This window comes from Panthera pardus, unplaced genomic scaffold (genome assembly GCF_024362965.1).
Source record: "Panthera pardus isolate Hobbes unplaced genomic scaffold, ASM2436296v1 HiC_scaffold_17, whole genome shotgun sequence".
Lineage (NCBI taxonomy): Eukaryota > Metazoa > Chordata > Mammalia > Carnivora > Felidae > Panthera > Panthera pardus.
This window is the reverse complement of record NW_026526732.1, coordinates 65,000,520-65,020,763: the sequence shown is the minus strand read 5'-3', so window position 1 is coordinate 65,020,763 and position 20,244 is coordinate 65,000,520. Positions and strand designations below refer to the sequence as shown.

The 20,244-nt window shown below is 35.9% G+C and overlaps 1 protein-coding gene and 1 long non-coding RNA gene across 6 annotated transcripts in view; one reads left to right on the top strand and one right to left on the bottom strand.

The window, feature by feature from the left end:
• Window positions 1-4,558, top strand: part of FUT9 (fucosyltransferase 9) — a 197,192-nt gene extending 192,634 nt beyond the window's left edge. For all 5 annotated transcript variants that reach the window (XM_019442885.2, XM_053904646.1, XM_019442884.2 and 2 more), the window contains one exon: window positions 801-4,558. In XM_019442885.2, the coding sequence (XP_019298430.1) occupies window positions 809-1,888 (1,080 nt within the window). In that variant the 5' untranslated portion in view covers window positions 801-808 and the 3' untranslated portion in view covers window positions 1,889-4,558. The remainder of the gene's footprint in view (window positions 1-800) is intronic.
• A 4,121-nt stretch (window positions 4,559-8,679) lies between these two features.
• Window positions 8,680-20,242, bottom strand: LOC128777672 (uncharacterized). The gene is made up of 3 exons (XR_008422952.1): window positions 20,187-20,242; window positions 16,804-16,904; window positions 8,680-15,703 (listed from the first exon to the last, which is right to left on the bottom strand). It is a non-coding gene; the product is annotated as an uncharacterized LOC128777672 (long non-coding RNA).
• Window positions 20,243-20,244: the final 2 nt, after the last annotated feature.

The window sequence follows — 20,244 nt, the reverse complement described above, 5'->3', positions numbered from 1 at the left end:
GAAACAAAGTAAAAAAGCGGATATCAAACCAAAAGTTGCTATTTTTTACAGGATGACTTGTGACTCACTTCGGACGGTGAAGATAACATGCCAAGAATTCCATCTGAACTACAAAGTTGTATCACAATCTCTAAAAGCACACTAGTGAATAAGTGATTATATTAACTAGGGAATGTTCACAAATCTGATGTGGTGTCAAAGTACTAAAGATTTTAGTCATACCTTCAGTGGTGACAGTCTTTGTTATGTCATTTGTGTAGACGCAAATAAAAATATAACAGGGAAGGATGGCATTGAGAAAGATGTAACTCAGCTTGAAGATATGCTGGTACTTTTATTTTATTTTATTTTTTTAACGTTTATTTATTTTTGAGACAGAGAGAGACAGAGCATGAATGGGGGAGGGGCAGAGAGGGAGGGAGACACAGAATCGGAAGCAGGCTCCAGACTCTGAGCCGTCAGCCCAGAGCCCGACGCGGGGCTCGAACTCACTAACCGTGAGATCGCGACCTGAGCCGAAGTCGGACGCTCAACCGACTGAGCCACCCAGGCGCCCCATGCTGGTACTTTTATAACAAATTCTGATTTATTATTTTTAGAGTTCAGGGGAAACTTCCTTTTAAAAGCAGTTTCTTGGCTTAACAAAAGCTCTAATTCTCTCAGTGGTTTAATAACACTGAAAAAGGAAAAGGCAATGGATTTTGCGATTAAGTGTATTCTGAGATGTACCACTTGTTGATCTCCAATTATGGTTAACATTTTGTCACTACCCCTCCCTATCTTTCTCTTCTGTTTCACAGAAAAAATTATGACATCAGCATCCAAAGGAATTCTCCGTCCATTTTTAATTGTCTGCATTATCCTGGGTTGTTTCATGGCATGTCTGCTCATCTACATCAAGCCCACCAACAGCTGGATCTTCAGTCCAATGGAGTCAGCCAGCTCAGTGCTGAAAATGAAAAACTTCTTCTCCACCAAAACTGATTATTTTAATGAAACTACTATCCTGATTTGGGTGTGGCCATTTGGGCAGACCTTTGACCTTACATCTTGCCAAACAATGTTCAACATCCAAGGATGCCATCTTACCACAGACCGTTCCCTATACAACAAATCTCATGCGGTTCTGATCCATCACCGAGACATCAGTTGGGATCTGACTAACTTGCCTCAGCAGGCTAGGCCACCCTTCCAGAAATGGATTTGGATGAATTTGGAATCACCAACCCACACGCCCCAGAAGAGTGGCATTGAGCACCTGTTCAACTTGACTCTGACTTACCGCCGTGACTCAGATATCCAAGTGCCTTATGGCTTCTTGACGGTGAGCACAAACCCCTTCGTGTTTGAAGTGCCAAGCAAAGAGAAGTTAGTGTGCTGGGTTGTAAGTAACTGGAATCCTGAGCATGCGAGGGTCAAGTATTACAATGAGCTGAGCAAAAGCATTGAAATCCATACATACGGGCAAGCATTTGGAGAGTATGTGAATGATAAAAATTTGATTCCTACCATATCTACTTGCAAATTTTATCTGTCTTTTGAAAACTCAATCCACAAAGATTACATCACAGAAAAGCTCTACAATGCTTTTCTAGCCGGCTCTGTCCCTGTTGTTCTGGGGCCGTCTAGGGAAAATTATGAGAATTATATTCCAGCAGATTCATTCATTCATGTGGAAGATTATAACTCTCCCAGTGAGCTCGCAAAATATCTGAAAGAAGTTGACAAAAACAATAAGTTATACCTTAGTTACTTTAACTGGAGGAAGGATTTCACAGTAAACCTTCCACGATTTTGGGAATCACATGCATGCTTGGCTTGTGATCATGTGAAAAGGCATCAAGAATATAAATCTGTGGGTAATTTAGAGAAATGGTTTTGGAATTAAAGTTTTCCATCATTTGCACACTTGGAGAAATTATTTTGATGAGCTATCATCCAAGTTTTGAGGATAAGAAGAGAGACAACATTCTGCTTTTGTGTCACAATTTATTTTTATCACTCTCTCTTGGGTAACATGTATATTTTGATGGAGATTTTTGAGAGCTCAGCATTAGCAATCACTCCCTTTGGTTTTAAATTATCCTGTATATACCTAATTATGTGCACTGAAAGTTAATTTATTCTTTGCTACCATTTGTAAACATTGTTTTCCACATTTTGGTAGTTGTTTGTAATGTAAGTTTGTGATATGATTGTTGTTTCTACATTGGTCAGCTGTTTAATCTTTTTGGGAAATGAAGATGCACACTTAAAATATGAAATATTTTCACTAAATATCATAATTTCTAGTTCCAACTTTGCATAATGTAACAAAGGAAAAGCATTGGTAATGGAGATCTAACCTCTTTGACTTTGAAGTGAACAAAGTGTATAACTGCCTCTATTTGATCTATTTTTTACCTGTTTACCACATTTTTTGTGAAGGAAAAATTATTCATATAATGAATAAGAAAGAGAGTGAAGCAGAACTGTTTTATTCAGGAAACTAGTAGACTTCTCATTTATTTTCATTAAGCTGCCTTGCAAATGCAGCTACCTGTTCTCATGATCTTAAGTTAAATTATTCAAGTATTTTTACATATCCAATTTGGGGGGACTTTTAGAACCTGGGAAATAATCCTGACAACACTTAAGAATATCTAAGACAGTTCTCTTCCCAGTCCTAACACTCATTATTATAATAAAGCAAACAATTTCCCCAAATAACAAAGGAAAAGGATGTGTATAGATAAAAATCATATTTACATGGTACATTTATGTACAATTTTGATAACATATCAATTTACCATATTTGTTCCCTAGCCCCAATATTTAAAAGTTTCTATTTGCCATATAGACAGTCACATAGACAAAACACTTAAAATATCTTTTAAAATATCATTTAAAATAACTTAAGTAAAATTATCATTAAGTTGTAAATGTAAGATGTTAAACATAATAAAAGGGGGGATCTATAGAAAACACAATGCTAACACGGAGTAAGATCTCAATGCATATTTATTGAATGAATCAATGAATGTCATTGAAAATCATGGGAAATTTTTGTTTGTTTCCATGGAGTAACAGTTCTAGCCTAGAAATATTAACTGGAGATGATGTTTTATATTTCATTTTAGTAATTATTCGTATACAGCATACATGACCATGGCTATGAGGGCTTTACAGAACAAAAATAAATTTGTCATTACTCTAAGTTTTTGGAAAAATTCATCCCTGAACCTCCAGTTGCTATACAGCATTTTTCCTCTGTAAGGTTAAGGACTGGATATAAGCAGAAATTATTAGTAGGTGAGAAAAGATGGGATGTTAAGGAAAGCATTTCCCAAAAGACTCTTTAATGACTCTATTCCATTCAAGCCAAAAACCCAACAAAAGAATTGGGATGTTCTGATGACATCCATTTGGATCTAATTCTAATTGTCCTGCTACATGTCAACATTAGCAGTTGAACACAAATCCACAATCTTCTACATCAAATGAAAGTCAGATAGAGGCAAACTTCAGTTCAGTAAGTACTCCAGACTCCCTTGTGTAGGAATGGGCTCTCTGGAACACTAGAAGGATTGGAACAGAGGAAGATTCCTGCATTAGATGGAGAAATGTTTGATCCTCAAGTTCATTTCTTACCCATGTTGAACAGGTCTTTTGTGTCAGGCAACACCCTAACCAGAGATAAAGATGAGCAATAGGATGCCCTATAGGAGCTTACAATTCAGTGGAGGGATACACAGAAGCTTTCTTTGAGCCTATGTTTATGCACATACTACTCTCAATGGAGTTGATTTGAGTCACTGCTGATTTAATGAAAATGAGGTAGCAAATTTCCCCAGTTGCTTAGGGATTTGACGTATGTATTTCTGAGCTGCAAACTTTGTTTACTCATTTGATCCAGTTTTGCTTCCCTCCATATTATCTCTTCTAACCACACTGCATCAAGAAATAGTATGTTTGTGTGGATGCCCTCTTACATAAGAACAGATCTCCACCCACATTTATTTCATCATGTTAAAACAGTCTAATTCATATATTTACACTTACTTTGTCATCTTTTGGGCCTGTAAAAAGCATAGGGATCAAAACAGGATGCCTGGCTAACAAGTTTAGCAAGCATCTGCTTCTTCAAAAGCAGAAATGCATTCATCGTCATGACAACCCATCTTTGTTATGGTGGGTGCTCATGATTTCAAAGAACTGATAAACCTGAACGCATCGCCTCTCTTGTCAACTATGAATTTGGTCTCTTTTGTAGACTGTCTATGATCACCTGTTGATAATGTGACCCAAGCCAAGGTAATAACACCAAGTGACTAACTGGCACATCTGTCTATTGAAAACCTGTTACCGACTCCCAGAAGTTTAACTTTTCTGAATTTGAAGTGCCAAAATGAACGAGTCAGCTTACCCCATCCGTTATGGGCCCATTTATCCATAGGTTTTAGGGCTAGATGGCATTGTAGCAATGTTTACACACCAATTCCTTTATTCTACTTATGAGTAAATCAGATCCAGAGATAATATTTATGAAAGAAACATGTTCACACACACATATCACACACACACACACACACACACACACACACACGCAGCTACTGCCATGGCCAAGATTGGAATGCAAAGGTGCTGTATCTTTTAATTCTATATTCTTTTCTTCGAATTCTCACCTAACAAAAGAAGTATGTTGCAACTCCTAAAAATGTGAATGCCTTATTGGTATAATTAGGGCCTGTGGAATGGTACACTCTATGTGGAAGCACTTTGACTTTTGAAAAAGTACACAGTAAATAAGATATCAAACTTGTTAACATTCTTTCTGTCTTAAATATTTTAGGAGTTGTGCTTGGACAGAAGGAAATGGGCTTTCACCACATGTTAAGTGAAATGCAACCCTCACGATGGTATATGGTTCTCAGACACTTTTTAAATAAATCCTGTGGATTGTAACTCTTTTAAAGGATATCTCATGGTGAAAGATATTGATTCAACAAAATTAACTTGCCATTGGTTATAGAAACAAATAATTATGCCAGAGGATAAACTGTGGATATAAAAAGAGAATAAACCATTTAAAAAGTTTTATTCCAAAATATCAAAAATCTGTTACTTTCAATGGTCTGAATATTTAAATGTTAATTATTGTAAGACTTACTGGTAAGAGTATATAAATAGTAATCATTATAGGTATTTGCAGTAAGAATGTATAATGAATTCTTCATACCCAGCAGTATTATACTCTGAAAAAAGACATGACAGTCATATTCTATGACAGCCATAAATTTTACAATATGAAACAGCAACAGGAAAAAAAAAGTTATCCTAGTGGGAAACCAATATCAGCTAAAATTTGTGCATGTACTACATAAGTCCTGATAATCCTAGAATGTGCAGAAATGTTTTCTGTTGTGAGGCCTTAGAAAGCTTAGAACACTTGAGGTGTGAAGTGACAGAATATTTAAGAATTATTTGCTGCGGCTTTACATTCTTGCCTCCAATTGGAGGTTAAATATGGAAAGAATAGGAAACTATACTATTAATATATTTTTGCATGCCTATTTTCAAACTAGATTCCATGAGTCTTAAGGTAATCACCTAGAAAATGTCTTTGCATGAAGTAATATTACCAAAACAAGATTTGGGTCCTTTCGTTATGACTTTGTGCTTAACCATATCTTTGAGTTCCCTTGAACTCTGACCTCATTTAGAGGAACTTCTTAATGAATTAATTCCAACCAAACTGTTAGATATGCAAACTTCAGGATCTAAAAGATAAGCACAGTGCCTAAAACAAAGGAGGCAAATATTTGTTCAATGAATAAGGAAATTGTTTTGGGGATCATGCAGAATTTTTTTATGTGTGATAACTGTTCCAGCTTATTGACATCAATTAGAGGTTGTATATGATATTTATTTCATTGTTCAGTTTACTGCTTGGATGCAAAGGAAGGCTTTATGTTCTTCCAATCTTATTGCATTCTGGCACCCCAAAAGAAGTAACATCTCAAGAAAGATTTAAAAGGATTGGAAACATGTTAACATTATATTCGAATGTTAATGCCAACTGTTTCTAATAGGAAAGACAACTGGTATTTGAGGAGAATGTAAATGCAAGCACTGTGAAGGGCATGTATTTATTACCAAACTATGCACGGAGAGAAATCCGGTTTCCTTCCTCCCTAACTGCACTCATTTGTATTGCAAACATCAGTCAATTCAGATGATATTCTTTTCAGGTTGTCTCTCATCTAAAGATTTTGTAGCATTTTGCAAATGGGCAAGCTCAACTACTATCCAAAGTGGTCTCCCTCTGAGTAATTCATGTTGAATGCATCCATATTCATAAACATTATACACAGCAGGTAACAGAACAAAAATGAGAGAGAGCCTACTAAACCAGAAATATGAACAATGCTACACTGGGTTATAGGTTCAACAAACTATAGTTCTGAGAAAGCCACCTAACTTTTCTGGACCTTGTTGTTTGCCAAGTTCCTTCTGGCACAGTTATTCTCTCATCTAAGATCTAAACTGATATATGCATATGTTTGCAAATGAAATTCCAATGACCATATAATTTTTTGGAAGTAAATGTTTCAAACGGATTTCCCTCTTATTTCTCTAAATAGGCATTTAAAGTATAAAATTGATTATCTAAACTAATATATGGAAAAACTTAATCCAATGCTTGGAATACAGAAAGTGCTCAATTAACTAAACTTCTTCCTTTAACTAACTTCCCCTTCATTCTCTACCTCATCTTTTGCAATTCATGTACTCACTACCCACTAAGACCTTAACTGCCCATAGAAAAGCAACCATTTAACGAGCATTATTTTAAAATATTATAGATTTTTCTATATCACCCACATTCTTATTACAATAATCTAAAACTTTTTATCAATGCAAAAATTTCAGGGAGGCAGAGGAAGGCACATTGCAAATCCCCAGATGACAATAAAACAGGGAGCGGATATTTGAGGAAGCCAGATTGACTATATCTAAACAATTTAGTTACTCTTAACTCATAGTTACTATATATTTTCCATTTGATCTACTTTGAAAATATTGTAAAAAAATAATTTAAAAAGAACCTCTCCAATGCCAGCTGCCTTTTCAGTGTTACTGAAAAGTCTGGTTCCTGGGTCAACAGACCTAGAATCACCAGAGGTTATTTATGAACAATACTGATTCCTTGATCTTGCTCATGTAATTGGAATCTCTTTAAATAAGTTAAAAAAAAATAGCATGCTTTTGATCCTTTTCCTAAGTTATTCTGCTCCGTGCTATAGTTTATAAGCCATCCTAAGCCAGTCAGCTGTCAGCATTTCTCAACACACCTATGTCACTGGAACTTCTTGGATCAGTTGCTTAAGAATCATTTTGAAAAGTATAAATAATATACAGTTTCTGATTATCTGGTCTGAGATGGGAGCTGGAATCTGTATTTTCAAAATATCCCCAGAGGGGCGCCTGGGTGGCTCAGTCAGTTAAGCGGCCGACTTCGGCTCAGGTCACAATCTCACAGTCCGTGAGTTCGAGCCCCGCATCAGGCTCTGTGCTGACCGCTCAGAGCCTGGAGCCTGTTTCAGATTCTGTGTCTCCCTCTCTCTCTGACCATCCCCTGTTCATGCTCTGTCTCTCTCTGTCTCAAAAATAAATAAACGTTAAAAAAAAATTAAAAAAAAAATATCCCCAGATAGTTCTGATATGCTGCTGTCAGGTTTGAGGCCTGTGTGTTAGCCACCTGTAAAACGGAATGTATTCTTTTGCTTAACCGATACAAGCTAATGTCTTTTTAAAATTCACCTGGAATGTTAGCGTCCTTTTTAAATTCACCTAGAATTTTCCCGAGTATGTCAGTGAAGTGTTTTCTCAACTTCAAGAGCCAAGACATTCTATATGCCTAATCATTTCATACATGAGCATGGTATTGACTAATCCCTTGACTTGGGACAGGTTATCTACAGTCTCCAAATCTTCTTCTAAGTTGTGAGTGGTTCATTCATAGCAGTATTTCTCAAGCCTAGATGCACATGTGGATCACCTGGAGAGGATTTAAAATTGTGGATGCCAGATCTCCAGAGATCTGATCTGATCGGTTGGAAATGGGACCCAGAAACAAACAATTGTAAATGCTCCGTAGATGATACTCATGTGGGGCCATCTCTGGAAACCATCAGTCTGCACAAAAGACCTGCTCAATTCTTGTCCTGGAGAAATTATTAGGAAAAGCAAAGTATATGTACCTGGAGAGCATATCTCTCTTTCTCTTTTTAGGTTCTAAATGCATGTTTGAATTTGTAACATGAAAAATTGGACTGCCCAATTACTAGGATCCTTTACAACCATAAAATTTTATTCTTCTTTGATCTGCTAAGGAGCTGTATATGTTTAAGAGAATTTATTTTCAGTGTCCCAAAGTCTTTGTTTGATGGGTAGAAAAGTAATTTGCAACTGGCATATAACAATGAGCTATCTGTAGCACATGGATTTTTGATGACCCAGATTTACAACTGAATCCCAGCTCTGCCTGTATACAGGCACTAACTGTATACAACGAACTGTATACAAATTATGAGGCTCCTGTAAGCCTCAGATTTTGCATCTGTAAAGTGGAGGTAGCATATTCCTGATGCATATTTTTGTGAGGACAAATGAAATAACACTTAAGTGAAGAGAAAATATGTTCAATGAGTATCATTTATTATAATAAAAGATCATTGTGGGGAACTCCAAACTGTCTCCACAATTTCAGTTCCCAAACTGAAGATGTTAATTAAGCAGACAGCTTATAAGAATTGCTGCAAATTTAAGTAAGCCGAAGGAACAACCTTCAGGATAAGAGAAACAAATAAATACAGTGTGGAAGCATGCATTCACATCTTCTGTAATTGCTAAGTACTGGAAGGGGTGTGGGGAGCTGGCCTTGGTAGCACACAGGCATTATTTGCATCAGTACACACATGCTCCATTTCTTAAAATAATTGGATCTCCAGCAGGCTTAATTTCCCCTCACTGTTATGAACAATCCGTAAGTTAACAGTTAATTTAGCTTATTATTAGTTGGCATAGCTCATGTCACAGAATGGAGTAGCAGGAAGATTCTCAGAGGTGATTGGCTGGTAAGGAAAGAGGCCCAGAAATATTCAACAACCTGAGTTCCTCCACATCAGCTTGGCCACAGAGCCAATGACATAAGTTAGAAACAGAATCAGGTCCTCATCTACTTTTCCTAAAGTTAAAAAAAATTCTAAAAGTTACTTTAAAAATGTTAGAGTATAAATTCAATAAACAGGAATGTATTTGTTTAGTGGTGCAGAAATAAAAATAATTCCTAGCCAGACTGTAAGACTACTCTAATTGCTAATTGCATAATAAAATTTTGACATGACTAATCTCAGCTGTTCATTTGCACAATTTCTAAGTTATACTGTAATAAAACAAAAAAGTAAACTTAAGGAATTTTTTATATGTATGTGTGAAAAAAATGAATAACATTCAAAATAGTAGTTTTAAGTAGTTCATAATCATCTCACTTTAAAGAACATTAGAAACATTTATTTCAGACACATTAGAAAATTTCAAAAATTACTTTTCTGAGTTATCTGGCAACCAAATTATTGAATTTCTTGTATACATAAAGAATGTTAAATTAGAGCTTGCTGGAATTTCATTAGGAGAAACAAATATACATTTTATCTGAGAAGTTTTCAGAGTGATTTTTTTTTCGGAGAAGTATGTTAACTATGCTGACTCTTACACACAAGGCTGCATTCCATTTTGATTAATGAAGGTGCAGGAGATAGAAAATCAGTATCCACAGATACGGTACCCAGATAACCCCACACTACTCATTGTGCAAGAAATACGTGCCAGATTACAACAGTGCATCCCCCATCTTGGACTGGCCTCATTAGCCACCTTCAGTCCCTCAGATGAGACAATCCTGAAGATGTCTTCCTTGTCCAAAGCCAGATTGCCAGAAGAGAGCTTACTATCATCTGGGATGGGATATGTGTCTCCAGGGACTGTAATGAGATCAGGCCTTCCAAATACTGGCTTTCTTCTTTAAGAGCCTTAAACAGACCAAGAGTATCTCATTCTATGTAAAGGCAGGAGCTGTCTCCTTTTTAGATAATAGATGACCTATCTTGAATATCTTATATATTATTTAAAAATAATGAATCAAAGGACAAAGACTATCATACTTGAGAGCAGGAGTTGATTTACGGGGGGAAAAAAAACATCATTTAGCTCATAGATGCTTTACATTCAAAACAATGAGAGCTCTTGTGCTGGAAGATGAACAGGCTATATAGCATTGGAAATGGAGATAGAAAAAAGTAGTGAAAACAATGACATCTTTATTACTCTTAAATAAAAATTTAAATCTCTTGAGCTATCAGCATGATGGCAGCCTTCAAAATCAGTATATTTATTCACATGGACCTTTTCCCCTCCCTCTTTTTTATTTTTTTTCTTTTTTTTAACTTAAGATTGGATTTGGTAGGAGACAGGGTTAATGGAGTAATTGTGACAAAATAAAAATAACATTTTCATAAATCATATGTGAGATGAAGGTAAAAAGTAATGTTTGCTGGCGGGAATGCAATAATTTGAGAGAAATTATTGAGATTAATCATTGGAATAATGCGGTTTATTCCGAATCTAAAACAACCTAAAAACAATCTAAAAACCTAATAGAGGTTTTTAAAGGGAAAAAGTAAAGAGTTAACAAGTCTCAATGTAGATTCAAGTTCACAAAGCTGCAGAAAGGAAGAAAAGAGTAGTAAACCAAGGATTCGAACCCAAGCTCCAGGTGGCACAATCCATCGCACAATCCACTAGCTTTTGCGGGAGAGGCGGGGTGGGGGGGAGGTCACTGACATCTCATGTGTCAACAGTGTGGTAGACTTTACATTACAGTCACTTCATAAATCTTGATTTCTTGATTAGACATTCTTGTTTAGTTAGCCTGGCACGGAGCATGGGCTGCCATATACTCTTCTAGAATTTTCCTTCTTTCCTCCTTGCTCTCTTCCATGTGGCCATGTCACTGCTCTGGGAGCCATAAGAAAGAAGAGAAAATAGTTACCAGGCAATTTCCTTAGGAACTCTAATTAAATGGTTGCTAAAAAAAAAAATGCAGTGGAGTTTTGCAAATAAAGAGTGGGGACTTTACATACTTTCTCTTCTCTCATTTCCTCAAGAACACACATACACACACACATATGCCTATACTTCTTCTGTGTAGTTCAAGTGTAACTTTGAATAAAACAATGTACACTCAAGTAAAGAAGGTCAAAACTATCATGGCGAAATAAAATGTGCCAATTCTAGCCAATATGTGAATTGTAAGGGTCAGTAATCCATAAACCATTTGGGTGATAATTGTATGTTTTCTTAATGTAATGTGATTTTGCACTATTGTATTGTCATATTTAAGTGGACTCTTAAAAATATTCTGAAACCTAAATGCCAAATGTACAGTTTATAGGTTCATGTTATTTCTGATAAGGATTTAATTGCATTGTGCTAATAGTTGTTTAACGCTATTAACTTTCTGTATGTGTATTATTGCAATGCAGACCCCATAGGGTTGTTGTAAGCACACTAATTAGTCATCTGAATTTTTATAGATAAAATCACACATTGATCAGAAACCACTTTTCTACTTATTTTTTTGTAGAGTATTTTTCCACACTTGAAAAGACATGATTATTTTATATCAAACATCAGCTTTTCTTTAAAATCTTATTTTAGTAGCCAGTGCATGTTTGAAATAAAATGTGTTAGGAATTATATGAAGATATTAAGGTTGTGTTATATTAGGTGAAAAAATGCATGCCATTAGGGAATCATGCAACTTTAGAGAGGCATTTACACTGCCAGCTCATACATTGGCTTCATCTCAATCTGTGTGCATGATTCACATCCTTTCAAAAATTCTTTTTAAACTTGAGTAAAGTGAAAATGTTAGTGCTAATGAGCCAATAGACAATGCTGCTTTGCTTTTTTTCTAACTTGGCAGCATAATGGGGTAAAATCCCCCCCTCCCCAATTTTCTTCTTGGAGTCTCTCGTTGGCAATAAAATACAACAAATAAAATCATTTGTTGGCAAATGACACAATTTACTGCATAGCAATTTACTATTATAAAAGCATGAAGATGTGAAAAATATCTCAATCAGTTCCATACTATGAACACAATATTCTGGCAGCTTTTTCTACAATCAAGAATAGTGTGTCGTTTGTTTTTTTACACTGCCAAAATCAGTACTACTGCCAGGGGTGGTCGGGGGGGTATGGTGGGAGGTGTGGGAATGCTAAACACTTGAGGCCAGGTCTGTACAACATCAAGTTGGGCAATGATGTATAACATCCAGGCAGTGTGAACAGCCAATCAGTGTGCTTGGCAGAAGAGGGGAAAAAATCTTTTTCTCAGTAACTTGGGTTTTAAGAAAAAAAAATAGAGATTCTATAGAAAATACGAATTTTGCTGAATAACACCAAGCCTCCACATGCTGATCATTTGCAGTAGTCTTTGGGAACAAAAATTACTCCATTCAGTGAAGTTTTGTTTATGTTTTTGTTTCTGTTTTGTGTTCTTTTTCAGAAAATATACTTGTGCTTTTGAAAGGGCTTAATTCCAAACAGATAATATATGTGGACCAATGACCACTTCCCAAATGAAATTAGTTATTCATCATAATATAGTAAGACTAGAACATAGCACTAGGTGACTTAAAACACCAATATAAGCATTTATACTATTGGAAGGTAATTTTGTTGCCATGTGATTAAAACAGTGGGGATCCTATTTATACGTTTATTTATTTATTTATTTACACAAGTTTGGTTCGTTCAAGTTCAATTTGAACAGCTTCAGTGAAGTTACTATAACAGTAAGAAAAGCTGAAACTCAGGCAACTGATCCTTGCTATAGCCTGGAGAAAATCATTAATCCAAATGTTGAGTAGTCAGTGCTGGCAGTGTGGAGGCCAGCTTCACTGACCACGATGTCATATGTGTATGGCATTCAACGAACATTGCTCTGGGCTCTTAGTTTGCTACACATTGTTCCCTTCATTGATTCAACTTGTAAATAACATAACATGTTATGGCAGCTAAGCAAATATTTTAATAAGCCATGCAAAGCAAAATGCCATAGGAAATCTGTATATTCAGCTAGTTGAAGAACTTGTGTTTTCCACAAATTAAACTGGAGATGTCATTTGAAATTTCCTTCCCTTAAAAATGCCATCGTAATGTGGATTCTGGCCCATTGATGTCTTTCTGGGTTTATATAAATATATGGTATGATTGCTATTGTTATAATTTTTTGAAATTATGTTCAGCAATTAATAGTGACTTCAATGATCCATGCTAAGATCCCAAGGCAGAAATAAATGTATAAAGGGTTTGAGCCTGTATGTGTAAGAAGAATTCTCTTTCTTCAATCATATTTCCTATATTCAACGTAAGTACTTCACTGATTTACCACTGGAGTTATTCCTTGGATGTGTAAATAATGATGTTCTATTCAGGCTTAATGAATTCCTGTACTGTGAATATTTAAAATAAAAGAATTCAATTTAAATGTGCATAGTTAGTGCTGGTTATTTATGATGCTTCCATTCAAAATCATTCACTCGAGAAGATTCATTTTGACTCACATGCAAATCTGGATCCCCTGTATATATTGAATTAAAACTTAAAAACAATATATTTGATAGATTATACATTTATTACAAATACTAAATCAAAAAATGACAGTCAGTGTACACACATAAACTATTGTACACTGGCTTGTTTCCTTAATTTTGCATTGTTTCAGTGGATTTGGGGCTGAACTTGGATCCATTGATTTGGGTTTCTGTGTGGGAAACAGGAGAATCTATCCAACACTTTGTTCTGCCTTGATCCAAGCTTGGAAGGCCTCACCTTGCATATCCCCTGGTTGTTTTTATTCAAGTATATGGAATCAACAATTACGAACAGCCTATCATCACAAGTTATGTATCCATTTTGAACTTCTCTCTTCAGCCATATGCCTCTGACTTCCAGTTGTCTGTTGTCATCTCACTTCCTACAGACCCATGGCCTTCGATAGCCCTCAATGAAAGGATTTTAACACCCACTTCCCCTCTTAATCTTTCACTCACTTAATGGTACTATTACAAATTATGTTGTCCAAATCAAAAATTTAGAAGTGATTCTTGATTCTTTCTCTTCCTTTTCCCCACATTTACTTGATCATGAACTATCTCTTACATACGTCTTCTTTCTTCTAGTCCACTGCTCTTGCCCCATTCATTGCACTGCGGTCTTCAACATTTCCTACCTGGCTTAAAGCAATAATTTCTTGAAGGCTTGAAAATCATCTCTCCACACTGCCACTATGAGAAAAACAAATAAAAGGCGATAGGAAGACAGAATTCAGCTATAGTGTTGATTAGCCAGTCATTTTTTCAAAAAGTTATGCACTTTTTAGGATCTTTCCTTGATTTCTCATTGTTTTCAGGACATATTCCTCAATTGGTAGGAAGTTTCATACTTTTTTTAATATTTGGCTTTTACCAATTTTTCTAAGCTTTTCCCTTGGAATGCTCTGTCATGTTTGCTCTTCTTCCCACACCATCCAGAGACCAGGCTGTTTTTCTGGCCAATGAACTCTTAGCATCCTTAAGATTACACTCAAAGGTCACATCCACTGTGATGCAAAATATATTTCGTATTTAAAATATATTTCAGAAGTTTCAAAGACAAGTTTCGAGACAGCAGGCAAAGTGGTCAGCATTTTTATGGAAGAAGTGAGTTGTGAAACAGTCCTTGAAGAAATAATTTAGACAATCTGAAAAGATGTGTGGATATTCCTTATAATGGAAATATGAACAAAGCCTTGGAAGCAGGATAAGTTAAATAAACATGCTTGACTGAGGGCTGATGGGGGATGGGAGGGAGGGAGGGTGGGTGATGGGTATTGAGGAGGGCACCTGTTGGGATGAACACTGGGTGTTGTATGGAAACCAATTTGACAATAAATGTCATATATTTAAATAAATAAATAAATAAATAAATAAATAAATAAATAAACAAACATGACTGATTATAGTGGTATGTCCATGAAGAATAACATTAGATAAAACATTCGAGTGTTGAAATAAAAGCCCAGAATATAGAGTGCTTGACAGTTACACTGACAAATATAGACTAGGCTGGTTGGTTTCAAATGATTCATACTGCAGTGTGACATAAAGTCAGTGAAAATTTATAAGCAGATGTACAGTGTGAGTAAAGCCACAATGCACCTTTCTCAAACTCTAGATCATGAAAAAATGGAAGCAAGCAAGCGTCATAGTATCTTATGCACCGTCATGGTCCACTGCAATGCATTGGAATGATTAGGATCTCCCTTTAGCTGACAAGAGGGGTGTGATGTAGTGGCTTGAAGTGTCTGGGCTCTGGACAAGGACTGCTCACGTTCAACACAGCTTTCTCACTACCAACTGTGTGGCCTTGGAAGGTCAGTTCTTTCTCTTCACCTCCGTTTCCTCTCATGGAAGACAGGAATAATAACAACATCTTACTTATAAGATCATGTGATGATTACATGAGTATCTCCAAATTACTCCTCTGTTGTGGGGTAGGCAGAGAAAGTGGTTTTCATCACGGAGAAAAGTCAGAGAACATGACTGGAGGCATCCTAGAGATAGGAAGAATATTGAGTATTTGGTAACTTACTCTCAGTAGCCAGGTACTCTGAAACAAAGAAACAAAAATCCTTGTAGAGCAGACACTGCTTTGGGAACTCCATGTCTAAAACAAGCTGGTCGTAGTGGTAACTCAGACCGTATTATATTTTAAGCAGTCTGACAAGCTTCCTTGAGGATAGAACTGACTTGGGGGAAACTGAAAAATTCTTTCTGGATAGAAAATTCAATTTTGCCTTTCTAGTCTTTTTCCCCTTCATCACACCTAAAGAGGACTTTAAAAATTTTTTGGAACACCTTTAACAATGGGTATGTAGCCATCAGTCAACAAGAAAACAAATCCAAGTCCCAGAAACTGGCAGGGCCATCAGTTCCTACAACACACAGTTTCATAAAAAAGAGCAAAAAGATTAGTTTTCAAGGTTAAGCCTCCCTCTGGGATTGCCAGATTCTGCCATAATAAAAAATATTAAGCCCCAAATCAGTAGCCAGACCTAAAACTCAGGATTTTAATTATGCAAATTATAATTACTTCAAGTACAAAATACTATTTTTAGGGTTTAAGAGCTTAGGAGCACAGGGAAATATTTGCGTGACCATTTGGCTATTCGTTACATTTTTCAACATATGTTATTTATTTTAGTAAATGATGATGTTTGCTAATGATCACTCTGCATCTGAACACTGCATCAAATGGGTTCCCTAAATCTATGTCCCAAATTAGACTAGCGTCAAACATTTGTTTTTTGTAGTTTTCGTTGAATAAAATTTGGGTACATGATCTAAAACATTTGCAGAATACTTCACAAAATATTCCTTTTTTGAAGATTCACAGAGCACTTTCATATATTAAAGTGCTCGGGATGCCCTTCAATAAAGAAGTTTGCTTACTTTTATTTAACTCAGCAGTTCTAAAATATATTTCATCATAGAAACTCTGTTTTTCTATAATGCTAATTTACATCACTAAAAGCAGTGGTTGAAGTAATACTCTGAAAAACGTTGCTTTAAGGCCAGCTACATTTTGCTGTAGTGCAACCTGGGTTCAAAATCATAAGATATTTGAGTCTGATGAGCCCTTCTCGATACATACCTTTGCTATGGGATTGTGATGCACCTTTGTCTAGCCTTCATCCAAGAAAACAAGTGGCTCCAGATTCACATTCCATGCCCATCTTGGAAATCAGAAGTTCTCTGTAGAGGATATTTAGTAAGTTGTATAGTCAGAACATCTGATCTGCTTCAGGATTTCTAGTCTGGATGATCTAATTACGACTAACTAAAATCTTAATGGTTCCATTAGTTACTTGACAAAACACCTCAATCCATCCGATTCCCTTATTAAATTACCTAGTAAAACTATTTCCCTAGCAAGTTATATGCAATGACGAAAAAAATTGAAAGCTCATCTTCCATCTTCAGATTTGTGAACTTTGAAAGAAAAAAATACACTTAATCCTGCATTCAGTACAAAGCACATTGACAACAAGTTCGATTAAGCAAAATTCTTGATCCTTTAAGCCCTTTTCTTCCAGTCACCCCAATAATCTCCAGCCTCAAATGTCTTTCAGATATGATCTTATTCACTGTAGTGAGACAGGGAAAACTGAGAGAAACTGAGATGTAGAAATAGTTCCACCAACTGAAGCAGGGCAGGTAATTAGCAGACCCAAGTTTTAGATGATAGAAGAAAGTTCATTCCAGTAACTAAAGCACTATGTGATTTCCACAGGCTGGGGCAACAGACAAGAAATGATAGTCCAGGAACAGACAAATAATTAGAAGAGGGCAGAGGAAGGCGTGAATACTTCTCTATATGTGAAAGAGAGTACTCAAATAGGAAAGCACAGAAGTCCGGAGCAGATGTCTGGAAGAAGAGAGTGAAGGACAGATGGTTGGGGTTCCCTTAACCTGAGAGAAGTCTTGTGAAAGACCAGACTTGTACTATATGGAGTCTGGAGCTGCATGGCATCAGGGACCTGGGAGAAGGAAGACTGGACCAAAGGAAGAACTCAGAAACTCAGTGGTCAGAATGGATCCACCAAAGGTGAGACCACCAAAGGTGAGACTACCATAGAGTCTTTGGCAGCACCTTAAGAGACCTGCTTCAATTTTGATAAGTCTCTGAGGTTACAGAGATGATGCTCTAGATGATCCTATACAAGAAAAGAAAGCCAGAAACTCTATATTTCCTAAAATCTCCTAGTTTAGCAATCTAGTCAAGTAATTTATTTTTTGACTTGTAAATTCATTTATAGGGCAAACATTTATTCCAGTAAAGCTATAGACAAATATTGATGTGATTTGGAGAACTACATTGTCACCTAGTCTCTTCAGATGAGCTCTTTCTCAAAGAAATGAAATGTTTTTAACTGTTTACTCCTGGAGAAGAATTAACTCTTCTGGAGATAATTTTTTTTATTTTTTTAATGTTTATTTATTTTTAAGAGAGAGAGAGAGATGGGGGAAGGAGCAGAGAGAGGAGACACAGAATCCGAAGCAAGCTCCAGGCCCTGAGCTGACAGCACAGAACCTGATGAACCCTCGAACCATGAGATCACCACCTGAGCCGAAGTTGGACTCTTAACAAACTGAGCCACCCAGGCACTCCTGCTGGAGATAACTTTTTACTCAAATAGCCATGTAAGAGATATGCAGAAAAGTGTTTATCAAAAGCAAAATAATCGGGGTGCCTGAGTGGCCTAGTCAGTTAAGCATCCGACTTCAGGTCATGCTGTGGTCTCACAATTCATGGGTTGGAGCCCTGTATAGGGCTCTCTGCTGTCAGCACAGAGCCTACTTCAGATTCTCTGTCTCCCATTCTCTCTACCCCTCTCCTGCTTGCACTCTCTCTCAAATGTAAACACTTTTTTAAAAAGCAAAATAATCTACAATATTTACCAAATTTTTCCATTATAAAATTGACATAATTTTTATTCTCCTCATTAAACATAATTTAAGAGATCCATTTGTTTTTAATATTTACCTTCAAATTAAGCAAAGAGATAATATAAAAGTAACTGTTTTCCTCACTTCAGGAGTAGAAAAAACTAAACAGCATCCATATAACAATGATTATTTTAATGTAAAAACACTCAACTGTCTTTTCCATGTGTATGACTACAAGTATACAGATACAGGTTAGTGTTGACTTCTTAATTCAGCCTTTAAGAACTGTGTTTCTATTTTTAAATTCTAAAAATCTTTATAGTTTATAAGGTGGCTATCCAAATCTGTTTTCTAATATGGTCAATCTTCAGATTATATCTTCAGTTAGATCTAGAAATAAAAATGCTAAGATACCTCTTACCCAGTGTTTTGAAAACTGTAGAATCAATATTTAGATTCTTCAGTGAATGAAACTACAACAATATAATTTTCAATAAGTCTGAAATTTAAAATCCCCCAGTTTTGGCACCCTAAACCTTCAATAGTAATTTAATAACAGGAACTATGAAAGTGAAAATCTTTATTCTTCTAAAATGTAACAGTACAAGTGGCTCAGTCGATTAAGCTTCCAACTTCAGCTAAAGTCATGATCTCATGGTTCATGGGTTCGAGCCCCGCATTGGGCTCTTTGCTGACAGCTCAGAGCCTGGAGCTTGCTTTGGACTCTGTGTCTCTCTCTTTCTGCTCCTCCCCTGCTCACTCTCTGTCTCTTTGTCTCTCTGTCTCAGAGATAAATATTAAAAATAATTGAAAATAAATTAATTAAATCTAGCAGCACATTTTGTTATGTTACAGTATTTTATGATTATAGTATTTTATGTGACAGTATGTATTTCAGCTAGATTATTCAAAAAACTTCATATAGCTTTTTTCAATTAATCAGCTGTAGATTCCTAAATACTAGATGGTTTTATAAAGGATACTCTCCTTATAGCCACTATAAATTGGTGGCAAAATTATTTCCAGTTTGGCTTCAATTCATGTGACTTAATGCACAAAATTTGCCTTACAGTCCAAATATTTCATTTGTTTCAGTTAAAATTCTCTAACCAGATCCTTATGAGCCATATCATTATGTATTTATTAATTAAATTTAAATGCAAAATACAAAATGCACCATTTCATTAAAATATATTTAGGAAGCACATTAATAATCTCTGTTCACACTATCTTTAGTTTTGTTATTGAAGCTATTTTTTGATTTCCAACTTTTAAACACGATGCATATGTGTATCATGTCTCTAAGGCTCTAAATAAAAGCTAAGTTCTTTTTAAGCTACTATTCGTCAAATATAGTTAAAATAAATCCCAAGTTTGTATTGATGTATTGATCTATACCTTTGAAATAGGAGATTTGGGGATTTTATCAAGGTTTTTTTTTTGCAATAAAATGTGAGATATTTTAATTGAAATTGAGATATTTCTGGGAAAAAAATGCTAATGAGATAAATCAAGAGGAGCTAAAGTAAGCCAAAAAGAAAAACTGCAAACATTCTGAAGTGTGGTTCTGCGAACTCAGGGCCAAACCTCTTGAGAATAGGACCAGGAACGGGAAAGCCCGTGGGAACTTCAGCAACGCTCCTCC